Below are 19801 nucleotides of genomic sequence, written 5' to 3' on the forward strand. Positions count from 1 at the left end.
GACTCCTTCCAGGAAGCCGCAGACGTCTGACACCTGAATAGTCTCAGGTAGCATCTCCAGAGCCTGTGAATATGAATGTCAAAAACAGTTGGTAGGTTTTGCGGGGTTTACTATTAACTGGTTTGTGTGTGCATCCAAAAATACAAGTCTGTTAATTTTTAATTTCTTTTTTTAAACTGCTGCGGAAGTTGACTCATTGTGATTTATATTAAAACTAATTCAATTAAGAATGGCTATGGACTGTAGTAAGGCTACTGCGATGTGGTATTCATTTCCAAAACGAGGATCCGCTCTCCTCAGATTCACTCTTTCAGCCAAAGAGAGTTTATCTTGTATGGTTACCAACTGTCAAACCATGCAGCAGGACCAATCAGGTTTATACACAGTAATGAAAGAGACGAATAAAGAAATCAGCTTTTGTAGTACACATGTATGTGAACCCCTGACCTCCGGAACACAGTGCCGGCTGTCTTCCAACTGACCTATGTAGCCCCATGCTTTTGGTTCCTTGCAATTTGTGAATATCTTTGTTCAAGGGAGCTAGTGAGAAGCCACTAGTGTTTTGTCTGTGTTTGGTCTGTTTCTTTGAGTCCTTTATCTGTCCCCCCCCAAAAAAAGAATCCAATCAAAGCAACACCCACCCTAGCTGTGTCAACTTTGTCATGATGGAATTGTAGGACTTCCAGGGCAGCTTTAATGTTGGGTTTGGAGGGTTCGATACTGGCCATGATCCGCAGGGAGCTTGCGTCAGGTGGTTTGATGTAAGTCTTGAAGAGCGACAGGTACACCTGCAATCACAATGTTTACAAATCATCAGCGTGCTTCGTTGTTTCATCTGCCCTGCACCGAAGTACCCCCTCTCACTGCCTGAGGAGAGGCTAGTGGGAACTTTTTTTCAACTTGGTGCTTTAAGCACCTGCAAAGACCATACACTCCAACCAAAATTGCTTGCACACACATAGTGTGCCCTGTACTAAGCATGTAAGTACCTGTGGGTAGGCCTATCCCCACGTTTTTTAAGGGACAGTTTCTTTTCAGAGCGTCAGAACTGAGCTGTGAAAACACACCCCATCTACGGTTTGCACAAGGAGCCACGACAATCTGATCTGTGTTGCCAGTCAAAGACCTAAAGCTGGGTTATTACCAACAGTTATTTAACAATTGCTGACTGCTGTGATGTGGGATATATGGCTTTTTGAACACCTGAAGGATGCACAGCCCCATCGGCTTCGCCCCAGGGTGCTGTGCGTCCCTCGGGTGTTCAAAACATCATATCCCACGTCACAGCAGTCAACAATTGTTTTGTCATACCTCTGTCTTAATTGTGTTGAGGCTGAAGAATTTATCAAAAGAAGCGACCTCTAAATCTCAGAAACTCAGAAGACGACTACAGGCCTACTGTGAAACATAACAGACGTAAACAATACCGTCTGCAAATGCAACGTTCCCTCACTTTCTTTAATTGCGTTAACTTTAATGTGAAAGTAGTGCGGGTACCAGTGGGTACAAATTCACAAGTCATGTAGTCCGGTTTGTGGTCCCTGCATTACCTTATAAGCTGTGAGGGCAGGAATGAGTCTGTTATACGAGTGCGACCATTGATCGAATTCCCCAGTAACTTATGCACATTTCCTGAAGCTCTTCTGTTTCGTGCATGTGCATGTACTATTGGCAGAATGAGATGTCTCCTGGTGAGTGTGCTACGCAGATATATTGTCATGTGATCATTCTGGGCCAATGAACAGACAAGTGTCCAACACAGAGGTATGACAATTGACTGAGTTCAATCTCCTATTTGATCCAATATTCAAATAATCACTTAAATTAAATTCCCACAAAAGCAGTAACAAAATCTACGTGGTTTTACAAGAAGTTACAAACAGAACAACTTGAAGGAAAAAAGTTTGGCTTATTCTTGAGCATATGTATTCAGTTCCTTTTAAGTTTGTTTACAACACCATAAAACATACCACAATCATGTATAGATCATATAAATCTACAAAATTTGGAAATTGTGGCCAGGTAAAAGTAGCTGGCACTGGTTTTTGGAATTAAGGTATTTAGACTGGAAGAGGAGACTAAGTTGAAGCTGTAGAATGACAGATTAACAATTGAGCCTTGAGACTATCTACCCTGAGTTGAAGTATACCCTCAACGGCGAAAGAAAGACAGATGGTACTAAGTTTTCCGACCGAGTTCTTGCACATGTTCGTCACGCGCGCAAAGTCTGTACATTACAGCATTCCATTCCAGTCAGTGCATAAACTTGCGCACATATGCCGTGAGTTAGTACCAAAGGACTGTCAATTTCATTTCAAAACGCACCCTCTGTTGTTCCCGCTCGGAGCAGATAGACCGACGATGAAGACGCACCCTCGTACCACGGATCAACGTGAAAGTCACATATCTACAATGACAATGATTCTCATTCTGCTTACATCTTTATTTGTCTGTGGATCCCTTGCGTAATTCCTCCGACAATACTCCTCCGCTCTCCTGGTGTCCTTCAGGACGTGAGCATAGATGGCTAAGGCCTGCTCATGACGGCCTAGCCTGCCTAGAAGGAGGGCTCTCTCCTCATAGAATCCTACACAGATGGACGAGACCAACGATGAAATTGCGCAAGCGCAAATCGAAACATGTTACAGCATCCATGTAGTACGTGCATTGTTGGCAGATCCAAAGCACTCCAATACAAGCTAATTTCTATTGTTTCATTGACAAGATTAAAGGAGGGTACATTTAAACAACTGTTGTATGCATTGTAAGTCACAATATTTCTATCAACAATTCTTCTAAATGAAGCTGGAAACAGAACTTTGAAACAAATCTGTTCTTCTCAATAACACTGATATTTAGATAACCTGTCTTTTCCTGACAAATCGATGAAAATTGATGATTACTGCCTGCCATATGTACATGTAGGTATACCATGACCCTGCCTATAAGTATTCATTGCAATTCTATCAAACTGTGGAAACAAACTACTTCTAGTTCTCCTAAACTTTGACATCAAAGTTGTTTTTCTTTCCTTCTCTCTTTTACGGTCACTTTGCGGCAGAGAAAAAGGTAAAAAAAAAAAAAAAAATTAAACCTGTGACTCACCGTCAAAGGGAAAATGTGTGAGAAGTCTTTCCGGAATGTAAGAAGATGACGTCTCCAGGAAAAACAGCAATTTCCTCCTCAGTTCGCCAAACTCCCCCGGCTCGGTGCCTGCTCTCGGGGGAAGCTGACCTGAAAAATGGAGCCCACACAGGTGGGGAACCAGTAAGGAGCCACACATTAATCACTATTTGAAAACAAAACTGGACAAACTATTACCTGACACATACAAAGCTTAAAACTAACAAGATAGAGCTGTTATTGGTGCGGCCAAAACAAGGATAAGTACAAATCAACTTGTGTGTTGCCAGAATCCAAATATTTCATCATTTTTGTTCCAGGGGTGCTTGATAGAAGAATTGGCAAAACGATATGAAATGCAGCCTACATAGACCCTACTCATTTTTGTCTAATAAGGGTCTACGTTCCTGCAGTTGTGGAGTGGCTACTCCTCAATGGATTCTCCAGCGTTTGGATTTTTTGGGGCAAAAATAAATGAATCCCTAACTACAAGTATGCACAGGTGTATATATTGTAACTACATATGTTAAGAGCATATGCAAGTAAACGGATGAAACGTACTGAAACTGTCTTTCACTTCCCCTCTAGTAGTACTCACAGTTAAACCTGAATTGGTTTTTTTTCCTTTTAACCCACCTTCGGGTAAGGTGTGAAGGTAATCCGCCATCTTCTCCTGCACCATCTCCCTGTAGAGGTGGATCAGTCGATTGTGGAATTCAGGGGTGGTGTCCCCGCAGGTCAGGATGACGTGCTCCAGGTAGGGCACCGTCAGTCTCTTGGCCACGGTCATCAGGTAGTCCAGGACACGGATTCGGGGCAGGCTCTCCACCTCAGGAATGTCCTCTGTGAAGATCTGCATTACAGCAAGAGGTAAAGGATGGGGTTTATCTTGTTCATCTTTCAGAAATGCATTGCAAGCCCGTCAATTACTACTTTGGCTATATGACTTTCGCTTCCCCACTAAATCTGTCCCAGAAACCGCTTTGGGGGCGATCAAAAATTATTAGTGTTGTTAAAATTTGATTTTTGTTTCATAATGAAAAACAACTGAGGATCAAAACTCATTTGGGGGTTAAAAGAAAAAACTCAATTCTTCTCTGCGGTTGTTTTTGCTTGGTCGACCCTGGTAATTGCACAGCAAGTCAATTTTTAACAACAAAAATTGGCATGGGTAGGTAAAAAAGAAACTTGGAACCATAATTACTTCTACTGGGTATTTTGTATTTTAGCTGCCCTGCCGTTTTGTTAGAGTTATTCCTGATTGGGAGTGATAACTTATTTGAAATCATTTGCTTCAGCTAACACGAGTAGCAAGGACAAAAAGTCTCTCCCCTTCTCACCTTAAGTCCATCCTCCGGGTGGGCCTTCAGGACCCATTTGGCGTATTCACAGATGGTGTCCATGTGTTCGTGGCCAAGCCTCTGGAGGTAAGCCACCGTTCTCTCGTGACCCTTCAGGGGGCTGTTGGGCTTCTGCGACTGTCTGAGCAACAAGTCCAAGGCTGGGAGATGTGGGGGAGGAAGGGAAAAGATGGAGAAAGAATCGGGAGGTCCAATAAGGACAAAGGTCAAAGAACGGGCATCTTGTAAAACATGGCGCGACAGCCTGAATGAGGTCTGGTTCTTACTTCATGAGACAGTGGAAGCCATGTCACAAACACCATACGTTTGCCTGTGATCATGTCAAATTTTGCATGTCACACAATTTCTGTCTGCTTTCCTGCGTTGCTTTCACATCAGCTGTAAACATGACGTGGGTACTGTGCATGCTTATCACAACAGCAAGTAAGTTATTCACATTCTGCTAGTATGCGAGAGCGGTTTGCTCATTTCTACTCGGGAATCCATCCCTACCTGGGAAAGTGGGTTTAGCTGTATGGTGAGCAAAAGTGACATAGGCATGTTCCCTCTCCCATTATATGCGGGACATTAGAGTTAGGACAGGAACCAGTCTACAAATGATAGAACTTTCCAAGTTTGTCTGCTACAGAATTTCCATTTGTTGCAGACTTTTGAGTTTGGAGTTAATTACAAGTCAATCTTGATTGACACAATAGGGAACAAAACTTGATACAGTTCTGGAAGTGGTACTTTACCTTTTCTGTGAAGGCCTCTCTTCTCGTAGAGTATAATGAGCTCCCCATATTTCTGGTGCTTCTTCAAGACACGTTCGCTTTCCTCCAGGTGACAATTGTTGTCTTTGAGTCTGAGGAGTGGCGCAACCAGGGCATCGTTCGTCTGTTTCGAAACGTGGGGGGAAATGCTCCTTCAAGGATAGGATTACATTGGTGCAAGGATGCAACATGACGTCCCAATTTCACTGAATGGGTTTGGTGATTTGAAACTTATCCCAAGTGATGAGGATAGGCAAACAGCAGATGCTGTGAGCAATGTATGATATATGTGACCTGCTCTGTGAAAATGGGCCATAAGGCGCCAGAGCCACGTTTTGAGTTTTTATTTGTATTGAAAAGAGCGAATCAAGCTTTTTGTTTTGATGTATCACTCAGTTTGGCATCCTGATGGAAGTGGTTACTCCATGGTGACAAATGCTGTGGGGTCCTATTGATTTACACTGTGCAAAAATTTACTTTTTACTCCATGGTGGCTCTGCCGACTTGTGACTCATTTTCACAGAGTGGGTCACATATGTGAGCATTCAAGCTTGATATGAACCTGAGCGTTAGCCAGAAAGTCACCTAAGAAATCGTGACGTCATTTGAGCCAAAAGCTGCTTTCCGCTGTTGAGCGGTTAATAAATGTCTGTTAACCATACTACATCAGCTGACCATATCAGCTGACCAGTTTCAGGCAACCTCCATCAAAGCAAGGGAAGAGCGATTCAGACCTAGGAAATATGATTTTTTTTTTCCCCAGCTTTATAAGCTTTTTATAAGCCTAACCAGTGTGGTTGATAAGCACATCATGGCATGTCCCTACACTGATTATGTACCATGTTTTCCCTTAGACATCACTGAGCTTGCAGCCACAAGTCAATATAAGACATGGCTGCTGATTGGTCAAATTCTAGTCATGCATAAGTAATCAGCAAATGTGCACAGACATCATAGAAACTCGGCTGCAACTGAACGTCTATTCCATAGACCGGGAGAACCCTTACATTTTCATAATTCTTCCTCCACCACTGGGCCTAAGCCAAAATCCCAAGAGCACGAGTCTGTCCTACCTGCAGGTAGCACTTGAGCAGCGTGGTGTCAATGATCAGGCTCATCTGCTTCCGGGAGGTGACGGTGGCGCAGCCCTCCACGATGGTGGAGGGCTGGTTCAGTTCCTTGCCCGACGCCTTCATCAGGTCCTGCCGCTTCTGGGTCAGGTACTCGATCAGGGCCGTCAGCCCCTTCTCCATGGCCTGGCCCGTCAGCTCCGTGGGGTTGCTGGGGTACTCCAGCTTACTGCGGTACTCCTTGGGGAGAAGGTCGGGAAAGAGGCCTATCACCTGGGAGGGGTCTGCCAGAGAAAATGTAGGAACAGGTGAAAGTGATATAGATGAATTATGGCAAGGCAGGTTACAGGAGAGGTTCGTGGTGAGCCAAATATCTCTACTGACTGAACAACTGGCTTTCTCAAACTGTTGGACAGACCGGTCAGCTGGAAACATCCGTCAATCAGCTGATGCAGTGACCATTATTTCAGCAACGTTTTAAGAGACAGCATCAGTGGTGGCAGCATGCCTTGAAGAATTCTCTGCAGTACATGTAAATCCAGTTGGAGAAATGTCGTGCAACGCAAATACATCCTGACCAACAAGAAGCATCAGGAGTGCCTTGTGTTGCACACTGTGCAACAGGAGTCAATCATACTGTACAAAGTACAGCGTGAGTTGGAGAAATGTCGTGCAACGCAAATACATCCTGACCAACAAGAAGCATCAGGAGTGCCTTGTGTTGCACACTGTGAAACAGGAGTCAATCATACTGGACAAAGTACAGCGTGAGTCAACTGCATGTGCAAGGTGCAACACAAGTGAATGAAGTGCAACACGGGTGAATATTTCTATTCTCTGCCAGTACTTAATATGCCCCATCTGTTGAGAAAGCAGCCTTTGTTGGTAAAGGTTACAAGCAGAAAGAGTGTGAAGCAATTCCTATGCAATTACAAACCAAGTCAATGGTGGAGGGCACTGTGTCAGGTTTCATAAAGAAAGATTGCTCACAAAATTTTCTGCATAACAACGGTTAGCACACTGCCTATTGCCACTGCAGGGCATCATTGGAAATGTCAAGGAATAGGGTAACCATGGCAACCTTTGGTTTAGCTACCTGTTCCTAATTTAGAAAACATCTTCATGGATTCTTCAAAGCGGTGCTGCTGGAACAATTCAAAGGCATACAGGTTCTGGATGTGCTGAATTCGTCTCTGCTTGTCTGCTTCAACTTCATCTGTCATGTTCTGTGACAACGAAAGAAGAGATATTGTAGGCGGCCCCATTGAAAGGGCGCAGCTTTCTTTGTCTAGATGTCTTTCAAAGAAAGCTTTCAATGAAAAGGTCATTTTTTTAAGCAGTGCTTAACCTTAATTCACAAAAACCAACAAGATTCCTTGTGATTTTCACAGCTCCTGGTGGGTGATTAATAACAATAAGAAGCAAAGCTGCTCTCACTTGGCCAGAGAGACATTAATGTGTTTATGCTTTTGAGTGCCCACAAATAGTTTGATTTTGTTGTCACTATTTTAAAAACAATTTCTGCCTCTGAAGACAGTAGTCTTCGCTGTTGCTGTTGGGCTGTGGTATTCCTGTTTCAATTCCCCGTTGGAGCATGGTGGAGACTAGGTTGAATGGAATTGGACTTTACCCTTACACTCAATCTTATCTCACACTCTGTCAGTCTAGATGTCCCTGTTACAAAAATCTGGACTTTACTGACCAAGGTTTTTCTAACACAAAAGGAAAGTCCAAAAAAGCTAGAGAGGGCAAAATTAGGCGACTCCACTATACTAAAAGTAAGGTTTCAAACCAATAGAAAAAACCCTGAAAATTTCATTCTTGTCCAGTCAGAGGGAGGTCCCGACAGACCCGGTAAAGATGGTGATATACTATGTACTTCCCATTACAATTGCTCACTTCAAGCACAATGAAAACGCAGCATTGACAATAACATTATGTCGTGAAGGAAACACCATGTGTCATATACCGAGGGGACTGCCTCTGCATGATAACATCTCTTCATGCTAAATCACTACAAACACCACTCTAAGTACGCAACTTGAATGCAACATTTTCAAAGCACATTAGACTCCAGTTATTTGCCATTTGGGATATTCTTTGTGTCTGGTGTTTGTTTTGTGCTGTTTGTGATTACATGTGGTCATAATCACAGCGAAGTTCTCCTTGTATCCTGCTTTGATTAAAAACACACTCTTGTCCAACGCAAACAGTTGAGGCAACTCACGGCTAAATGCAGGGCAAGTTCAAACTGCTTGTCGGCTAGAAGTGCCTTGATTTGTGTGGTGATGGGGATGGGTACCAGTCTCCATATGTAATGTTGGGATGCCACGTACACATGACCACTGGGGTAAAAAAAAAAAAGACAGAGAGTTGAAATAAGTCAACCAGAACATTGAGAATCTTTACATTCAAATAATATTGCTATATTCACGACTGTAAGTCGTACATGGATTTTGACCACGGATAGAATAATTGAACTTGTGACCAAAACCTGTAAGGTTTGGTGAAATGCAGCTGAAAAAGAACAGGTTTTTAGCAATAGTGTTAATAGGATATCATCAAATATCAATATATATTGAGACACCTTTGTTAAGAAAAATATACACTTTGACAGGGGAACATGTATCAAATCTGATGCTATTCCTCTTGCTTTGCACCGCAGTTTGAAATCATCCAAAAGATCCATGGACTACTACATCTTGCCAGGTACCTTATAATCTTATTGTCAGTTCTTTACTTTGTGATGATTTACTACTTGCACTGACTTTTCTGTCTTGTTATTCAGAGGTTGGTAGAACATAGAAATATGTAAATGAGTCCATGTTCCATGAGTGAAATGAGTGAAGGCAGACTGGCATGGCAAACTTATGTCAAGATATTCCCAGTTTCTGCTCAGAAAGCACGGTTTGGAACAGTTCTCAGTCAACTTGCCCATCCCCAAGAGTGACAACATGTGTTTGAGCCACTGTGCCTCTGTGGCCTTAAGCTGAATAGCACTGATTCATGTATAAAGCCAAAACCGAAAGAAGTAACATTATGAATAGCATCACATCTTGAATCAATGGTATTAATTTTCAGATTTGTGTTGGGAATGTTAAGTTTTAACACCAGTTTTGCCCTCACATAAACGTATATATTCACAATGTATTCTCTCAGTTGTGGTCCATGAGTGGTAACAACATCACAAGCTTCCTCAGGAGGGATTTGAACCCACGACTTCCTGCTTACAATGGCAAATATCTTACCACTTGACCGCCGAGTTGCCCGGATTGGGTGATTGGTTCCAATCCCACTGCTGCATTGATTCAAGCAGGATTTGTTTTTTTAGATCTCAGATCACACTGAGAATACAGCATGGACATATACACCAGTTTAAAGGTAAAAAACAGGTATAAAAATAATCAAATCTTAGCCATGAGTGACCACAATGAGGATAATGAGCTCCCAGGATGCAGCAGCGAGAATCTGCTCCATTCACCTTCCTATGGTGATGGAGCGCGGCTTGTTGAGCTCGATGGTCTGTACCAGCAGGCGGGGGTCCACGGTTCGAATCTCCACGTACTTTGGCAGGACAGCTATGATGTAGGGCTGGTCATGCTCTGTGGAGATGAGCAGAGATTTTATCCCAAAGGTCATGCCAGTGTTGTATTCGAGTCCATCACAAGTCATGCAGTCTTAAGCCAATTCACAAGCTATACAAATGAGCTGTGACAAAAGCATTCCCTCGTCATTGTTCACCCTGTGACTTTGGACTGGCCTTGTGAAAGGACTTGTGATGGACTTGACTACAACACTGGGGCATGCTACAACTGAAAACATGCTGGCCTACTATGCACTGTCCTGATCTGTCTAATTTCTCCCACTTTCAGATTGCTTGACGTGCTTGATATCAGAAAGTCTCCAATGCATCCTTCTGGCTAGTTTCAGGCTACAAGTACATACAATTAATAATTGCACTTAAAAAACAAAAGAAATCTATTAAAACAAATCTTTCCTCGTTTCATTAAGAAATTGGAAGTTCAAATGTTACATTCTATCATACAGTTCAAGATGAATTGGTTATAAAAATGAAACCGATATATGTGAATGTTGTTTTGAACAAAAAATTGACATTTGCATGGGAAAAGAAGGTTATTGAGCCCTGGACATTTAGTATTGTATGTTAATGTATGTGTGGTTATTAAGAGGTTGGGTTGACTGGAGTTCACAGCCCAGCGTATCTTTTACCATCTATTTCCATTTTAAGGCAAGGAAAAAACCAACCAGTCTCAAGACAGAAGTCCCGCGAGCAGCCAAGATACCAAATGAAATTCATCACCTGCTCTTTTCTGCAGTCTGATCAACTTTTTGGCTCTGACAAATCTGATGCATCTATTGCAGTGTGGGGTCTTGTAAACAGCTTGTGCATGCACTACCTACCAAGCACTATTGGGAAATCTGACCACGTGAGGGCGTACTTCTTGGCAGGCTGTCCCTCCGAGTCGATGATGATGCTCATCATGTCTCGTCCCAGTGCCAACATGTCTTCTGACAGTCTGGTGACCGTGGGCTCGGCCTGCGTGGCATTGCCCGTAGTGAAAAGGTCTTTGAGTTCACCATTGTCAACCTGAACGAAAAAATAAAGAAAACAAACTGTTGTGAATTTGAACTGGAAACATCAATACAAGGATTCAATGTGGGCCAAAATCCACTACTGGACAACGCCATTTCATGCAACATCTTGGAAAACCCTGGGCCTGATTCTGATGATCGCAAACAGCTGATTCCAACACACCAACACCAAGGTCTTCATGTATTGAAAGAACGACTTTGGTAATATACGTATAACCGACAACAGTGCGCTTTATTTGCATTAACTACATATATTTTTTTCTCACATAGTAGTTTTGAATTAACTTCAGGGAGTCAGGTTGGCGTAGTGGTTCTTTCCTCGCCTTCCACCTCTAAGGCACGGGTTCAAATCCCGGCCCGGTCCACATGTGGATTGGGTTTTCAGTCCCTACCTGATTCCGTGGGTTTTACCCAGAATATTCCTCTGGGGTTTTCCTCCCACCTCTAAAACTGTAACTGCTTCTCATTGTCTCCTCTCTACAGGTTTCTTCAGGCTTGCAAGCTACAGTGCCTAGGGTGCTTTTGAGGAATCCTTGGTGTCATTACCAGAAATATATCCTAATAATAATAACTTCATTTTAATTATGCAATGTAACCATTGTGCAATTCAGCCATTAGGCTTTGAAACCCTGGATCAATAAAACAGATAAAATAGCAGTAGTAACGTTTGTTAGGAAAAGTCAATTCCATTCTCCCATGACAACTGCCAATCACTCTGCAGCATCTTATTTTGCGCAGATGTACCGGGTACGTGTTAGCCCACTGGCACGGAAAATACAATTCCTGGTAGGTTCTGGCATGTGCTTTACTTGGAAGGAATACCTAATAGGCCTGGTGCACACTTTTTCTTTGACAAAGGGAGTCAACCACTGTGTGCAAGCATTGACATGGATGAGCATGGTTCGCTGTGTCCTCAGTGGGCTCAGGCAAGTAGGTCACACTGTAAACTTCAAATGTTTTTGCGGCAGACGGAGAAGGAGGCCACGAAAATGACGTGCATCATATGCATATTATGCTCAGGACGCATAAGGTACGTACTGTACACTTTCTGAGTATAATATGCATGCGACGCTTGTCATTCTGTGTGGGCTCCTTTTCCGTCTACCTGTTTTTGCACACACCTTGTAGGTCCAGTGCATGTATAACAAGTCACGAATGAGCATTTTACGCAAAAGAATTTTTAAAATATGCTCACAGAAATTGCTTGTCTTCTGGCCAGTGAGAGTAAGTCTAATGGTGCATTCGACTACTTGGATGCCCAGGTACCGCTGGCTTTCTCAATTGCATACACGTATGATTACTGTTCTCTAATTTGAACCATGACATAACATCACATTCTGGGCACGTGTTTCTCCTGCATGGTCACTATCCCAGCCCCATTTTGCTAACGGACTGCACTCAATATTATTTTCTCACCCTAATCAGGAAGTAATCCCTTTTGAAGCCGACACACAGGGAGCTGCCGCACCAGGCCATGGCCTTGGGGACATCGGGAACACCCAGCTCAGCCTACCACAGGACAATCACAAATCTTTGTTATTTCCACAGAGCCGTGTCAAATTTCTAGGGGGGGTGCTGACTCATCGTTTCCTGTGCAAAGCTGGACGTCTCCTGCATGCAGATATTTTGACCTCCAACACACATTTGTAGGAGTAGCATGTAATGAAAGACGGTAGAGCAACTTCCACATTATGCAATCTGAATGCGACACGCAAGAGCAACATGTGCAAATCGCATGTACGCCCATCACAGCAGCATGACACATTAAACTGCCTCAGCCAAATTCATCTACAGCACAATGAACACACTTTGCATTGCTCACACCTTGCAAAATTAAACGCTTCTTCACTGACTGTACATGTACATTATGTATGTTTAGGTCTGTGGTATAGTGGCTCTGATGAAGCATTGTTGCAGCTTACAGATTCAGACATGCGAATAGCCGTACAAAATTCATTCAGAACTTTGAATTCTCCTCAGGTTTGTGCAGAAGCATGGCACTTTCCAATGCAAGTTAGCATTCTGGAAATTTAGTATCAATATAGCTCAATGGTTAATCACAGCATATCTTGAACCTGTACAGTAAAGCCACTGGAAGGCCAATTCTGAATGTTATGGCTTTGGCTAGAGAGGACACATGCAATAAGGCAATAGCATCCACGAGCTAGCACCGGCTTGAGCCCAGCCGATTTGAACAGAGCCTGATTCTGCTCTGCGTTCAAATCTGTGCAGCATGGTGTTCTCTTTAGTCAACATATACTAGCTTCACTTCATAAATCCACATTTTGATGTCACATTATTCCAAGTACCGTACATTTCATTCCATGCCGTCTTTTGACTACACATGTGGTTCATCATCAGGAACACCGCATTAGTCGGGCAATACTTTCATTTGGGACATTTTAACTGCAGAGTTTTCTCAAATTGCATTTGATCAATATTTCTGCTTCCATGAATGGCTTAAACAATAAAACATGCAAACTTTTCAATGCATATACAAAACTTCCCACAAGTTAAGATAACTTACATGTATCTTATTCAGTCAATGGTACAAGATAGTAATATGGATGAGTAAAAGCCTTGCTTATGAAACATTACACTAATGTGGCACAGCCTTTCATTCCCTATCATCGTAACTTCCTCCATTACCTTGACATCTTCAAAGGACCTATTCTTCCAGTAGAAGAGTTGCAGTTTCCTCTTGACAGCGACGCAGAGACGGAGATTGTAGGTAGCACTGCCGCTCTCTGTGGTCAGTTTCTGGAGGAAGGGGAAAGATGACTTGCATGTCCTGTGTCCATCTCAAGCCAGAAGATGGAAGTGGCATGTATCTGAACATTTTAAGCAAACTTTAATTCTGATTGGTCGATCTATGGCAACGAACAGTGTGACACATATTGCAACGTTCACTGCCCTATTTTTATGCTAAAAACAAAACAACACAGCTGCAAAGTTGACTGTAAATTCAAACCATAGCATCTTTACTATGAATCAAGTTTGGTTAAAGATAAATTAGTTACCATACTCGCACTAGTGTGATAACGCCGTATTGATAATTGATGAATATATGAATGTGCGCACACCAGATATATACAGTTCCTGCCGGTATTGTATCAATAATGTAGAAAAACATAGAGGCATGGGCCCTTTTCCAACACTCGACTTGGGCTCCGTCTCAGGCTTCGTTCCCAAAACCAATCCCCGATTGTGGGCCTGAAGCGTTTACATTAAATTGGATTACTGTAATTTCTGGCTCTCTTGCACCTTATTTGATGTTTTGTGGCACTATTAAACTAATTACTGCACTTACAGCTTCAACGTCAGCTAGTTAAAAACAGTTGAAGCCTGAGACGGAGCCGAAGTTGAGTATTGAAAAACGGCCGTGATAAACACTGTGCCCGTTGCAGAAGTATCACATGTACACGTTGATGTATGCCAAATAACGCTGTCTCTGTCTCTCTCGTTTGCCACAGCACACACAGCCATGCCCAGATCAAGGCTGTCATATGTACATGTAAGCTAACTGAACGCAACTGAGTAACTATCTTAACTAGGCCATGCATGTATTTGCTACCAAACAGAGGAAATGCAGCATGAAGTATACTGTAGGTATGCAGATTGAGGAGATACGATGCCTCTGTAATCTATGAACCTCTTGATTGCTCCAGGCACACAAGCCCTCCCTTGAGAAACCCAAACTTTTGATATTAAGGGGAAAACACATCGGAAATGAAGTCCACAGTTGTGACGCCAACCTGCAGGTCGATGGCAAAGAGAGTGGCCCCTTTGGTCTTGGCTATGCTGGTGATCTGTGAGAAGTGATTCAGGTCGTGCACGTTGATGACAGCATCTGCAATTCAGGATGGGGAAAAGGGTGACAAAAATCAGCTTAAGGCAGGACAAAACCAAACGTCATTATCCTGAAAAATGTTGAAACTTAAAATTCTGGTTTACCCTGTCTTCGTTCAAGGCTACATTTCTGCCCAGAAGTACAAAAGGATTCAGGTGGAAGAATGTACAGGTACATGTATCGAAAAATCACTATTTCTTTCACTGTTCAACTTCATTTTCAGAATGCAATTTTTGAATCATCAAATTACAGGTTCACTCAGACCAAGGTAAAACTTGCAAAGGCAAACCCTCCCCCATTAAATCAGAATTCTGTGCCATTTTACAATACGTCAATGTCACGGTTGACACGTGTAACATGGTTTAAACTTGAAATGGTTTATTTCACAAACAAGTTGCCTTTTAAACAGCCGTAAGAAAAACGTCGTTTTGTATGTACATGTGCTAGTATGTTTATATGGTGATCAACAACATCTAACTGGTGGGCATACATGTACATGTTGTTTGCCAAACTACTCCCAATTTCTCAAACCCTAAAACCACGTTCCAACCATTCAATGTTTCACAATCACTACATCCTGTCGGTTACTCAGTCACCTGGGCCATCAACACAATCTCTTGCATCTGCCACGTAAAGTAGTCTTTAAAATGCAAAGAGCAATCATATCCTACCCTTTGAGTGATTGTGAGGGTGCGTTCCATTTTTGTCCAATTTTTGTTTACCCTGGATTGCTGATCAACTACTGTAAATTCCACAAAATAAAAAAGAAAACCCTAACCATGCTGAACCCAACAAGGTTATGCAGGATTTTAATGGTCCCCTTGGGGTTGTATTACAAGTTTTTATCAGCAGTCATCAACGGTGCAGACATTTAAAAAATCTTTTAAATTCAATTCGGTCATGATTTCTTTGGGGCAGACAACCACTTTGAGTTTAGACTTACATTTGTACCCTATGTTTTCATTCGTATCATCTGTTAAATGTTTTGATATGCATACTTACAATCTGAACAACTCACCTGATAGGCTGATGAGGAATTTGCAGCTCTGGAATGCATGCCAGCTGTTGAATAGGCCTTTTGGAGAAGGACTTAAAGGACTTCAGCAAGTCTACCTTAAAGCTCAGGTTCCCTGTAATGGGGCAGAAAGGACAACCCAGTACACGTCGTAACAAGGTGACTTCAATAAACTTGCTAAACATGGTGTCAAGCTCAATTGCTCAGGTGTTTAAAGGTTCAAGTTTAAGGGGTCCTTGTGATGAAGAAATAGCTCTAATACTGAGGTTTCTGCCTATAAGGACCTCATTTGCTTTTAAATCAATGCATAAAACTCCTATTCGCATAAAACCCAAAAAAGGCACAAAACAAAATTGCAACAATCTCTATTCACAGTATTTCCGTTTCCATGTCACAATGACACCTGCCTTAAAGATCATTAAGTTCATCCTAAAAAACAGTATGGTATTATCAAACAAAGTTGCAATTCAGAATGTTATTACCACCATCCCTGTATTTTTCTTTCACTTTTAAAGTAATCCAATATTACCAGAACCCAAGAGCTTTGGCTGACTGTTTGTTTCATGAAGAGCCAATATGGATGAATAGAACGAGAAGCAGAGAGACCTGTTGAATCTAACATGCAATACATGTCACAATGGGACTGGTGATTCAGCTTCCTGTCCCTGTTCTTATGTGGAGCGTACCACAGATTTGGTTGTGCAAGTTTCATTTCCTGTACAACCACTGAAAACAATGTTTGATATCTACAGATACATGTACATGTATGCTACATGTACAAGTGTGTGTTTAATAACATTCCTGAATCTCAGTTTTTTACATTGATGTAACATGCTAAAATATCCAATTTTATATATTTTTTTCACTATACCATTGATAGCGTTGGCTTTCAGGAAATCTACAGTGTATGTGACACTGCATAGGAAGGGTCAATGGAAATTCTAATTTACTGAATAATAACTAAACAAAGACCACAATATATCATCACAAGAGGGACAAGAGACCACCAGCTCTAATTCTTCAGTGTTAAATTCTGCTCCTGATTTCACGAAACTTCACGCAATGGCGCAACATCACTTTTGCCGTATTTTATTGCATACACTGCGCAACACGTTAATTTACAAACTTATGCACTGCGTAAGTCCGTGACTTATGCAACAAATTATGGTGTAACTTATGCAGCCATTTCAGGTAGCATACATTGTGCCAAACAAAGCAAAAATAAATGATTTGACTCGCTCATCGTGTTCGGTTAATCCTCATCATTGCTGAAAAAGCTCATATGAGAAACCTGCAACTTTGTTGTAAAAGATAAGAAAAAAAACTTGTTTGGCTGTGAGAGAACTGCGCGATTTTCTATCTGGTTCCAATGAAGAAAATTCTAAAACTTTTCCAAAATCGGAGGCGGAGGTGATTCAATGACAACAACAGTTTGTTGTCTGTTGTGATATTGGAAAGTAACAGCCATTGTAAAAGCTTTTTTTGTCCTTGTCCAAGAAATCAAATATTATTTAAACATGGCCTAGCTACGGAACATTTCGTGAAATCAAACGTAAGTATATTCCGCAGCTTCATCGCAACTTGTTATGCAAGGCTTTTGCACGGTTCAAAGTTACGCCACGTTTCATGAAATCGGCTACTGAAGTGTTGGAACAGATGGCACACATGCTGAAACTTTTATATAAAACATCAACAAATAATTTATACCCCCACAATCCTGGGGCCAGAGAATACTTCGCCAAGACAGGGTACCAGCCCCAAAACTCCCTGTATGTGCATTACTTGTCACTGGTTCACAGCTGACTTTTGTTAAGCACATAAATTTGCAAAGCAAAATAGTCTACTCAGCAGATGAACAGGAATTGGGTACCATTCTTGACAGGAATCTGATACAAAAGCATAGTGGGTTTGCCTAATTTGTGTTTTTGCCTTTAGTCCAAGCTTCAACAGTACTGTTGGCTTGTAGCCAAATTTGCTAACAGGGGTATCCCTACCAGTAAAAAGCCAGTGGGAACAAGCAAAACTTGTCCATGAATATGGACCTGTACACAAACAATTACTAGTACTGTACATGTACGTCTACCACACAGTTCAAATTGTGAAGATTTAAGTACCGGTACATGTTAGTTAAAAGGTGCAAAGGTCCACCCCTCTCTGAAAACCAAACTTTAAGAGAAGCCAGAGAATTATGATTAAAAAATTCCAGTTCAACAAAGTGCAAAGAAAACAAGTTCTTTGAATCATGTTGTTCTTGTAGTAACAAAGGAAAGTGCTCACAGCTCTGAAATGTTAATGAGCGTGTACATAATCATGTTTAGATCACGCAAAAAACTACACATGTATGGGTTTCGGATCAAGCCTCAGCCAACCCCCTCAATACAATCCATGTTTACATGTACCGTAAGTGTATGGCCATTTAAGCAGCAATGGGTTTCCAACCCTGATTAGTAAGCACACCCAGTCCCAACACTTTTTGTAATCTGTAACTCCCAACACCGTGTACAGGTATATGCATGTACATCTGAAATTGTATCAAACCCTATGAATCTAGTCACAGTGAAAATTTAAAGGAAACATGCAATGTTATTTCTTCCTTTGGCTCATTTTATATGCATACATGTACTTTTTCCAATATATGAAAAGCATTTGAATTTTTTGTGGAGTCAAGTGTATTTAAAGTGCACTGTTTTAAACATTAAAAATTGTGCAAACTATTACAGAGGAGCGAGACCACTGTTGCTGTGATGTACAATAAATCTGGGAAGAGATGTTCCGTTGACATGTTTTCGTATTCTAATTCTGAACCCAAATTTGGTCTTTGAAAAAAGTTCTGACCTCTACCTGTATATACGGTACTTGCACGACAACAATGAATTGCCCAAGAAACTGAAATTAACAAATACAAAACAGAGAAAATCCAGCTGTTTTTTATGCACAAATCAATGCGATATTAAAATTTGGTGCCTTCGATGGCATCACAATAGCTTAACGGCATCAGCATAAACCTTAAGGCCCAAAATAGCAGACCAAAATAGCTAAACAAAAATGGAAAATAACTTTAATTAATTGAAACACAAATGTGCAATTTCAAGGGTTGTAGTAAAACTATTCTTTTGCAGGGACTCTACATTTGCAGGAAACTGTCTACTTACCAATTCCTGCTGTAACACTGTACACCAGAAGGTGACCCTGCTTGGTTCCAACCAGTAACTGGTCCCCTGTACGGGGTAAGAAATAGAAACAATGCTAGCTGTCAATTTTAAAAACTTCCCAATGAACTTGTGACAGCCTGGAGCATGTTATTGTTAAACTACATGTACATGTACTTCGAGCTGAAGCCTGGAGGACAAACATTTTCTAGCCATCTGTATACAAATGCGTCATGGATGATGGTATAATGTACCTCTAGAAACTACACGTAGGAGACATCCAGTGTACCTTCTAGCATTCTCTCTTTTGAGGAGGTTGAGGGTTGGCATTGGAACACATGCAAAGACCATGTATTCCAACAGGAATTTAGTCAGGTGTACTCATTGCATTACACATCACATGCCGAGTGCACATGAAACCAGTATCGCTCAAATTTTAAAGAAATTCAGGAATAGATTGGCCATGGCTGCTACTTTGACAAAGATTTGTTAAAGAAACTAGAATTCTTGATGTACACTATGTAATCTGTACATAAACTGGATTCAAAATCCAATAGCATTACGACATCCCCCAAAATGAGAATGCCCAACTAGAAGTTGGACGACGAGACAACAGTGACATTTGTCCCATCTCACCTCTCACACACACTGTTGTTTTAATACATATATGTACACATGAAATTGCACATTTACACACTGTTGTGTTTTTGAACACATTTTGTTTTGAACATATAAAGATTTGAGGGACCCTGACAGGCACTTTACTTGTGACACGGAACAGTCATCGTTCATGGCACCACCTGTGTATGAGACAAAAAAAGCCCCAAATCTGCTTTTCCCCATTGCTTAAGTAAAGTTTGTTCTCCC

At 41.6% G+C, this 19801-nt stretch overlaps 1 protein-coding gene across 1 annotated transcript; it reads right to left on the reverse strand.

Moving 5' to 3' along the window:
* Positions 1-3: 3 nt before the first annotated feature.
* Positions 4-19233, reverse strand: LOC147795029 (vam6/Vps39-like protein; the record flags this gene model as incomplete). The annotated part of the gene is given in 19 exon segments (XM_087132321.1): positions 4-63; positions 642-788; positions 2439-2587; positions 3106-3234; positions 3760-3976; positions 4464-4624; positions 5219-5360; positions 6310-6590; positions 7403-7532; positions 8534-8651; positions 9788-9908; positions 10729-10915; positions 12337-12429; positions 13570-13680; positions 14676-14770; positions 15789-15804; positions 15806-15900; positions 18938-19003; positions 19224-19233. Coding segments are annotated over 19 exon segments (2328 nt in total), but the record flags the coding sequence as incomplete, so codon positions are not given.
* Positions 19234-19801: the final 568 nt, after the last annotated feature.

This window comes from Acanthaster planci, unplaced genomic scaffold, assembly GCF_054643075.1.
Source record: "Acanthaster planci isolate LZ-2023a unplaced genomic scaffold, COTS_SCS Contig210, whole genome shotgun sequence".
Classification (NCBI taxonomy): Eukaryota; Metazoa; Echinodermata; class Asteroidea; order Valvatida; family Acanthasteridae; genus Acanthaster; species Acanthaster planci.